This window comes from Diadema setosum, chromosome 14 (genome assembly GCF_964275005.1).
Source record: "Diadema setosum chromosome 14, eeDiaSeto1, whole genome shotgun sequence".
NCBI lineage: Eukaryota > Metazoa > Echinodermata > Echinoidea > Diadematoida > Diadematidae > Diadema > Diadema setosum.
Window position 1 is genome coordinate 32,502,067 of NC_092698.1, and position 10,224 is coordinate 32,512,290.

Here is a 10,224-nt window from a genome sequence, read left to right on the forward strand (position 1 = left end):
ATTTTTTTTTTATTTAATGCTTTTGCTGTTGACAACAGTTATTCAACAATTCTATTTCAGTGGAGAATGTAAAAAATATTTTCCTAGAAAACAAAACTTTCATTTCAAATCATTCTTATGAAATCGTTTTAGAATTTTAAAAGAGGTGGTGAAAGTCAGAAAGCAAGAAATTAAGAAAGACGATCTATTATGCGATAAGTTATCATGATTACATGGTGATCCACTGTTATCATGGAGAACATTTCATTCATTTTGTACTCAGAAAATGCAAATTAAACCATTTTTTTTTTTCATCTTGATTTACTTTCTTTCAAGAATTACTTAGAAGGTATTTCAGGAATATCATGTATAATCATAATTGGCTTGCTATAGCTTTACTTCTGAGGAGGAGATAATCTCAGTTGTAAGAGAATAAGGAAACACAGAAAATTTAGTGTGCAGAACATTATCGGATAGAGGGCCACAGATATCATTTTGAAATTTTTACCCTTTAGTGATCATAGACAAGTGAAATCTACCCTCTTCTTTTTATCTCCCGAAACTGTTCAAGTTCTTATTTATCGATATAGATGTTTTAAGTTCTTAGAGCATTTACCTTCAAAGTATTATCAAGTGAAGGGTGGGGAAACTTGCACGTCATGCACACAGTGCCTAGCCTATTCAAGGAGTTGTCTTGAGGGCCATGGAAGGACTTGACAGGAATTATTTTAAAAAAAATCATGTGATGTCGTCAGGTGCCTTCGAATTTCTGAGTAAATATACAAATTTAATATCTATTTTTTCTTTCTCACTGGCAAGTGCAAACTTACACAAAGTTATTAAGAGCTCACGAGGTTGGTACTGTTATTACGACTGGTTGAAGTTCAACGAACTTGATAAGGATACAAGTCAAGAGGATTTGATTAGTAGCTCTTTATCTGTCATAAGATTATAGTCTCTTGGACTGACGCATGTACAGGGATCATGTGCTTTGAAATTAATATTAGATTTATGGATGCATATTATTGATTGACGTACATAGATTAGGGACAATCACTTCACCCATGCACGTGCCAAACAAGAGCAAAGCAAGTACTTTATACAAATTATGTTGGGGGACGGTGGGCTAGAACAGTTTCTTGTTAAGCAAATTTATCAAAGTCATGATTACACATTTGCGTAGCAAGAGTTATCCAGGTACGATTTTCTGTCAAAGATGTCCAACTCATATTTCTATATACCATCTCAGGGTAAAATGAAAATGCGATTCCCCAACCCAGACACAAAATAGGCCATACACTCATGTGTAGATTCACACCAGCATCATTCCCTGTCGTCTGTACATGCATAGTGTGCTAAGCACACTCTAAAGCACTCCTGATAGAATTATGGTAGATTTTTTGGAAGGTGGTCACTTTTACATAAATTCGTGGTATAAGAAATTTCACTCACTTAAGACTATAGGTCATGTGCCAAAATTATGCTGTTTTAAACTCTTAAATATGTTTTTTTTTTGAGAGACAGCAAAAGGAACAAAGGCATTATATGCTATGAGTTAGCATAATTTCTGCGTGATTAGATAGGTGGGATGCTTTCAAAGTTGTCACGAGACTCTAATTGATAAGAAGTGAACATGTGACGGCAAAGCCGATAATCAACTTGCTAATAACCGTCGCCCTGCAGGGTTCATAAAACGTAATTGTATGTACTTTCAACGGTTTACTGCATGTAATAATGTCATTAAAAGTGCAATATATTCAACGGCAAAGTAAGTAAACAACTACTGAATTCCAGAATAAATATCAATTATTTAAAGTCCATCCTCTATTCTAAGTCAAAAGATGTTCAAACGTCGCATAAAAAATCATGTGAATGATGACTTTAAAAAAGTGCCCCCAATAATGATCATCATATCAAAACGTGTTATTTATCTCTGCGGCTCATGTGATTCCCACTTTTAGCTAATATAACGTTTTCCCAAGTGGTCACAGTTAATGTTCACTGCATTTGGACCTAAAATTGAATTCAGTTTTAATATTCATGTCTGTTCATCCGTCTTGATTTTTTGTTGGCATGGAAACTTTAATATTACAAGATAAGCAGAGTACGCACTCAGCATAGAAGACTGTAACGGCAGCGCGTAATGTCAACTCGTTAGATTGCATCTCAAAATTTGAAAATCACTTTTGTCTCAGCTCATTTTGTTTACGTAGGGTACACTTTATGGTGCGAGATCTGACGTTAATGATAACAAAAACAATCATTATTTTCCAATATACTATGATATCACCAGAGTGAAAATAAACCTTGAAAAAGAAATTTCAGTTCTTATAGTTCTATTTTCCTCTTTTATATGATACATGAATAAAAAAAGACAAAAATGCATATTATGCAGTTTTTGTTATTTTTGGTTCTCCATCTTTTTTTTTTCTTGGCATTAAATTGATATGCCCCTGAATATAGGCTTTCAAGTCACAAGATTTACTCCACTTCTAATAGTAATGTTGTACTAGTTACATTCATAAGGGGATGGTTATTGGAATAAATATACAAGTGTAGAACGATCAGTGAGGAGAGAGACAGACATGACAAATTAAACTGTTATAGACAGGTAATTGTAAACTTTGTTGGAAAGATACGTATGAAGATATCGAGAGTAAAATTGACACTTAGTCAACACAAATTAATTAGGTATACATATAACTTCCCCATTGCATTTCCTTGTTGTGACAACAGCACGATTTGGCTGCCTTGATTCCTTTCTTCTCCTTCTAACTATGCCTATTTTTTCCTTTCATATAATTTTCCCCTATGCTGCTTGAGGACTGTAGATACACTACTTATCAATTTTGTATAGTTCTATGTAAGTTGACGTTGATGTGACGTCACATAATAAACACGAACCCTCGTGATCACGAGGAGCGAAGATAAGATTGCGACGTGAGCTTATAAATTGGCCTCTCCTGGAGTCCCTCAATCAGTCTTGAATGTCGTGGCTTTCCTACATCTGGGTCCTGTATCATGTGAGTGATTTTTTTTTTAGGATGTTCGTTCGTATATTTCTTTGTTTGTTCTTTAGTCAAAAGAACTGGTCTAGAGAGAGTAGGAAAGGTATTTATATTATTATATTTTTCTGTCATGTAGTAATGACAGTATCAATAATCGGCATTTCTATAGGTATTTGCTGACCAACAGCGCCTTTGGTTTTCTCTAGTATGTGCGTCTAACAACCTGTTCTGGTCATAATGTAACCATAACACCTTCTTGATTCCTAAACTATACAGATCTAGTCCTCAACCATACCAACGTGTCAAGATGAAGTCACTACAGGTCATCGTTCTGGCCATGTGCGTGTTTGGCAGCATGGCCGTCAGCCTCTTCACTCAGGACTTCGACATCGAGTTCGACCAGTGGAAGGCCCTCCACGGTAAGAAATACGCCAGTGTTGAAGAGGAGGCAGTGAAGCGGTTGACATGGCAACGGAACCTCGAGATGATCGTCAAACACAATCTCGAGCATCAGAGAGGCCTTCACACGTATCGCCTTGGAATGAACGAGTTCGGAGATATGGTATGCCATTCATAACGATCGGAAATTGTGACGTACGTAGCTTAAAGGGCTTATAGATGGTTGAGGTGAGGATTCAGATTTTAACTTGTTTTTTTTTTTGATACATGTACCTAGAAACCACTCAATGGAATGTCAAGGAGCATGTGACTCTAAGAGGAATTCAAAGTTTATTTGATGAAAATAGGGTTTGAAATGGTCGAGATATCCAAAAACAAAGTAAAACAAAGCCATCCTAATAAAGGGTGGGTCCCACATTTTATTAGGATCCCTTTGTTTTGGATATCTCAGCCATTTCAGAACCAATTTTCATCAAATAAACTTTGAATCCCTCTTAGAATTACATGCTCTATTGTTTCATATGCGATTTTTCATTAGCTTACACAAAAAGTGTTAAAGCCCCATCTCAACCGAAACTATACCATCCCTTTAAAGGCGTCACCATTATGGATTTCACAAATGTGTTGTCTGATAATACTTTTGCTAAAAAGTAGCAATAAGCTAGATGTTTACCTCCCCTATAGTTTATTATACCTGTTCATTCGACGTAAACTGTGATAGTTTAAAAAGCTGAGATAAATGGTATCACTAGACAGCACTGCCTCATTCAGCTCAGTTTGAGCCTCGTAGTTCTTGTTCTCGTAGTTCTTTTTCGTAGTTCTTGTCGAAAAAATGAAATTTAATAAAAAGAAAAAATGAAATTAAAATTGAAATAGTGTATGCATATTCTGGCCCTATAGCTTCATAAGTATTGCTTTATCGGCATGATCGGTGCAGGAAGTACAGACACAGTTTCCTTGCAAATCTCCGATATTTTCTGATCTCTTCGACGTGTCACATGATTCGTGGTGGAGATACTTTCTTTGTCGATGCTAATTCTTTCTTTGTCGATGTCGAAGTATAACACGAGGACCATACAGGTAGTTGGTATGCATCATGATGCTGCTTTATCGAGGACGAAATCGTGCTAGAACTGTTCCTACGAGGAAAATATTTTATTCGACATCATCATCATAAAAACATACCAATTATTCTTTTACGAGGCGTCCATCAGCGGACTATGAGTTTCCATCCGTCAACTATCATGACAGTGAGCAGTATCACCTGGGGGGCGTTTCATGAAGGAACTTGTCGGATGAAATGTCCGACAAGTCAATTATATCCGACAAGTTTTGAGAAATTCTTTTGTCTGATTGGCTGATTTCTCTGAACTTGTCGGATAAAATTGACTTGTCGGACATTTTATCCGACAAGTTCCTTCATGAAACGCCCAGCAGGGGGGCATTTCATGAAGGAACTTGTCGGATAAAATATCTGACAAGTCAATTATATCCGACAAGTTTTGAGAAATTCTTTAGTCTGATTGGCTGATTTCTCTGAACTTGTCGGATATAATTGACTTGTCGGACATTTTGTCCGACAAGTTCCTTCATGAAATGCCCCCCAGATGTCTCTTCATCCCTCTACTTGTTACATCAATACACTTTAGGTATATTTAGCCATTTTCGTAGCCACCAAAACTTATCCTTGTTGACAAATCTGCACCATTTACTACAGCATGTGAAGATATATTTTTTTTTGCGTAAAATGATAATAAAGTAAATAGATTGATAAATGAATATGTGGTGACTAAAACAGTGATCAAAGTTCTTTCTTATCACTTTACACGGACAGACACATGACGAGTTCGTCGCCTTCTTCAATGGCCTGAAGCTGACAGACAAAAGTGAACGCGGATCAACATTTCTTGCCCCAGCAAACCTCGTCTTGCCCAAATCAGTGGACTGGCGCAAGGAGGGTTACGTCACAGGCGTCAAGAATCAGGTATGTGTCTAGATCGGCAATGCTCTGGAGTAGATTTGATCTTCAGGCTTAAAGGACGAGTCCACCCTCATAGACACGGGGATTGAGTGAATGCAGCAATATTAGAAGAACACATCAATGAGAGTTTGAGGAAAATCGGACGATTCGTTCAAAATTTATAAATTTTTGAAGTTTTTTTGCTAAGCCACTGCTGGATGAGAAGACAACTACAGCTTGTGATGTCACAATGAGTGTAGAACGATATAAAGAAAATATAAACAAAATTCAAAATATTTTCACTTTTCTCGCATAATAAAAGAACACTTGACTTACCTCTGTCAGAAGGCAGGGGAAATAATATCACCCTTAACATAATTATGTTAGTGACAAGTCGAAGAAATGAGAACTTTTTTTTAAATTTCTCTTTATATTTTCCTTATATCGTTCTACGCATTAGACATCATACACTGTTGTACTCTTCTCATCCAGAAGTGACTGCGCAGATACTTTAAAAATTCATAACTTTGGAACGGATTATCTGTTTTCCCCCAAACTGTCACTGATGCGTTCTACTAATAGTATACTGCATTAATTCAGTCCACATGTATATGAAGCTGGAATTGTCCTTTAATTTTTACCTTTTACCGCAAAATCTATTCAGAAATACACCCAGCTGGTAATCGAGAATAGTAACTTAAACACCATTGTATTTATTAGTTTGTCAATCTGTTTCCTTCCTTGATTTGTTCATGTACTGTTTAGAGATCTTGATATCACTTCTTCCTCGATTTATAATTGCATTCAAGTATGACTCATCTCAAGATCGGTTGTGTGCTTCTATATGGTTTTTCTAAAACTTCCGTGCCCAAATGTATAAAAGTCTTTTTTATATCTTAATTTTCAAAGTTACCAATATTTTCCCTTTATAAATACAGGTATAATTGTTTTAACATATCAAACACATCAGCAAACACCGGCACGTACACACATACACACACACGCACACATGCATACACACACAATCACACATGCGGGGATGTGTGCATTCGAACATACTTATGACAACAAGGAAGCAATCATTACACAGGGAAATATATATATCTAATTTCAACCTCGCAAAAACATGATTATTATGATTATGATGATTACGTAAGTATCCATTTTTGGAAAGGAACAAGTGCAATGACGTATTCCAAAGAGGGTACTTTCCATGGAATGACAGTGACGCTATTTTTATTTATGGTAAGAGCATGCCTCATTCTTAAAACTTTTTTTTTTCTCCACAAATTTCTATGTCAGCTGCAATGTGGATCCTGCTTGGAACAAGCGCACGTTATTATTGGTGACTCTCTTTGCCCATAAACTGCAAAGAACTTTGATTGTGTTTGTACAAGATTCCGGCCGTAGATGGCTAAATGCAGTATAACCTCGGCGTTATTCTATGCAGGAACAATGTGGATCCTGCTGGGCCTTCAGCGCCACCGGCTCCTTGGAGGGACAGCACTTCAAGAAGACCGGTAAGCTAGTCAGTCTTAGTGAGCAGAACCTGGTGGACTGCTCTGGACCCGAGGGCAACAATGGCTGCGAGGGTGGTTTGATGGACCAGGCCTTCCAGTACATTATGGATAACAACGGTATCGATACTGAGGAGAGCTATCCGTATGTTGGCGTGGTAAGTAAATCAAAAAAAAAAAAGAAAAAAAAAGAAAAAAAGAAATAACTGACGTTTTCCAAAATTGACAAGGCATCACTGAAATTAAATGAAAGCATATAAAATACATTAGCCTGAGGACATGTTTAATCGTAAATTTGTTCTCATTGTGAAGGAGGTAATGATTTTCATCATTCTACGCAAAGTATATGCATACAACTGTATTAGAATATAATTTCTCATGTTGCATGTGTATAATAGAATAAAAGATAAGATGAATGAATGGATTTTCTTTTGTGACGTCACGCCCACAGGATGAGAGTTGCCGGTTCAAGGCATCGTCGGTGGGCGCCACGTGCACAGGTTACAAAGACATCCCGTCTGGGGACGAGGAGGCCCTCACGCAGGCCATCGCCAGCCAAGGCCCAATCTCCGTGGCTATCGACGCAAGCCACACCTCCTTCCAGTTCTACGAATCCGGTAAGATTCTCGATGATTCGAAAAGTGGTCAAAACGAGCTACTTTAAATGTACGCGAAGGGAAATACCTAGAAAAACAAAAAGCAATGAAATGAGTAAAGATGTCTTTCATTCTGAAGAGGAGGATAAGGAAAAGAAGTTGTGACTCAGATTGAAAAAGTGTCTGAAAGTTTGTTGCTTTTTTTCTGCTGTCACCGATCTCCTTCTATGATGACAAAACAGTACACAGGAAACAAAAACAAAAAATACTGTTCACCGCATTAATGTGTAACAAAGAAAAAAAAAAGAACTGTACATTAGAGCTAACTCTTACCTGTAATGCACATGCAATACTAACAACATTACTAGGGCATCTAAATTTCTTTCAGAACTAATAGAAATGACAACGAAAGTAAAGAACAAGGAGTTGAAACTTGTAAAAGGTCCATTCCGTCTCTTAATAATGAACAAAGGCAAATTAAAACCGTTTGATACAGGAAAAGCATATCATCGCATTCTGTCGTATAAACATTTCTATTACATAACATCCATTCTCCTGGTAAAATTATAATAATAATAATAATGATAATGATAATAATAATAATACTACTAATAAAAATAATAATAATCATAATGATAACAATGGTGTATTGAAGGTTATTGCAACACTTGTAGAGACCCAATTTACTCTCATGCTTGTAGAGTATTCACATCTTTAAAGTAGTCAAAATAAGGAATTTTCTGAGTCTGTTTCTATGATAGGTTAATTTATATCTTTATCTCTATTCACATCTTCATGACCTTTATCAGCTTCATCAGCACTTCCGTTAACAAGAATCTCACTTCCTCCTAATTAAATGTGTTGTTTGTTCTTTGTAATTATGCCTTCCTTTCCTCACCAGTAAGTGAGCGAAACGAAACAAGAGACAAGACCAACGACAACAACACTTTGATATCTCTGATAGTAGTTGTATGAATATCGTGCGATCAGCCTTTGACATTAAGTTTCAACGTCATTTTCTTTTTCCCAGGTGTATACAATGAGCCCGCCTGCAGTTCTTCCCAACTGGACCACGGCGTCTTGGCCGTTGGTTATGATTCCACGTCCGATGGAGCGGATTACTACATCGTGAAGAACAGGTGGGTTCCAAAAGACGTCGCAGAATGCCAATTTTATTTGACAACAGTACTTAGTAAAGAGAGTCACAACTAACTACACGTAGTAATATCACCGCCGCTTTACTATTTCCACTTTATTTACAATTTGAATTAGCACCAAAATAGTATAAGATCATACTGTTTTCATATATTCAGGTATCATCTTTCTACGCATTTTGTATTCCATATTTGGAACAGGATATGATAGAGATGTGATTTATATTTGGTTAATATAAATGTCATTGAACCTGATCCTGAACCTGAATATCTATTAACCCTAACTTTTTATCGCTTTTTGCAAATTAGTTAGTGCATAAATCGATAATGTATTTGTGACAATTAATTGTTGTCATGGTGAGCTTATGTTGTGTCTTTGTTTTCTCATCTTTTTGTCCTCAATCAGCTGGGGCACAAGCTGGGGAATGAAGGGTTACATCTGGATGTCAAGGAACAAGAACAACCAGTGCGGTATTGCTACTATGTCCAGCTATCCCCTGGTGTAATTCTCGATCTTCGAGTCCCGCCCAGGCTCCGCCTGAACCTCTCGGTTTAATGTATCCTGTAGGTGCCCCTGATACATTATCGATGCGATAGTCTCTCATTCCGTTTACATCAATACTGAAAACGACCAGTACTATTAAGTGTTAAAAATTGTTGTTCATAAACATCTTTTCTTCCTTGTGTATATTTTGTACTAAATCTTGACAGTGCAATGTAATTCTGTGTTACCAATGTCGTCTGCTACTGTCGAAATACTGGACAGTTTTGCTGGAATACTGAATATGAGTGAGACTGTACCAATAACTTGATCAAGGGAACGTAGCATATTTTTCCCAGTGTTTTCTAATTATGTTCTGTTTCACGCTATATGAGTTGACAAGAGGTTTGAGTGTTGAAAAGAAAAAAAAAAATCTATGCACATTTCGTTCCTAAGCTTGTGAAATGAAAATAAAAGCAAAAAAAAAAAAGAAGCAATATTCATCTATGTAATCTTGACTTCGTTGCAATATCTTTGCAACGTAACAATAAGAAATCTTTAGGATCCAAAACTATTTTAGAGCATTTTTCTTAAAGTATTTAAATTATGAGGTGTCAAAACTAACGGTAATTTTTCTTCTCATTACCTACCTCCAATAACCCGTTTTCATGGTGAGTAAGTGTCATAAGACATGACATACCAAATGTTCTGTATTCAAGCAACAACTTCCTTACAGGTTATTTGTGAAAAGAAATGTCACTTATTGATTGAATAAACGATTAAATTCCACCTTTATTCGTCTCCCTCTTCATTTGATTTTCATTTGAAGACAATGTTGGTTTGAATGAATGATCTACTGAAAACTTGACATCGTAATAAGTAGGTCCCACATTATAAGTGAAATTATCACGGTCGTAACGTATACATGGTATACGGTAACTTCTTGAATTTCCAGAAACCTGTCTGGGAAACTTCCTGTTTGTTTGGGTTTTTTTTTTTTTTTTTTTGTCTCCTTCATCGCAAAGCCAGCATGGTTTTGAAAGACTAACGGCTTGAATAGACCCTTCATTTCAGAGCCTCTTTTCTTAGATCACACTTTTCAAGAGTGAGCACTTTCTTTCCAATATTTA

The 10,224-nt window shown here is 36.5% G+C and overlaps 1 protein-coding gene across 1 annotated transcript; it reads left to right on the top strand.

The window, feature by feature from the left end:
- The first annotated feature begins 2,964 nt into the window (after window positions 1-2,964).
- Window positions 2,965-9,811, top strand: LOC140238080 (cathepsin L-like peptidase). Its single transcript, XM_072318005.1, has 7 exons — window positions 2,965-3,002; window positions 3,264-3,549; window positions 5,221-5,370; window positions 6,797-7,021; window positions 7,315-7,480; window positions 8,490-8,598; window positions 9,020-9,811. Exons 2-7 carry the CDS (start codon window positions 3,295-3,297, stop codon window positions 9,117-9,119), a joined length of 1,005 nt encoding a protein of 334 aa, XP_072174106.1. The 5' UTR covers window positions 2,965-3,002; window positions 3,264-3,294; the 3' UTR covers window positions 9,120-9,811.
- Window positions 9,812-10,224: the final 413 nt, after the last annotated feature.

Bases quoted from the DNA above. Each gene is read 5' to 3' on its own strand.
- LOC140238080 (XM_072318005.1), top strand. From the start codon at position 3,295: ATGAAGTCACTACAGGTCATCGTTCTGGCCATGTGCGTGTTTGGCAGC. The intron at 3,550-5,220 runs GTATGCCATTCA...TTACACGGACAG, and splicing joins TGAACGAGTTCGGAGATATG to ACACATGACGAGTTCGTCGC. The intron at 7,481-8,489 runs GTAAGATTCTCG...TCTTTTTCCCAG, and splicing joins CTTCCAGTTCTACGAATCCG to GTGTATACAATGAGCCCGCC.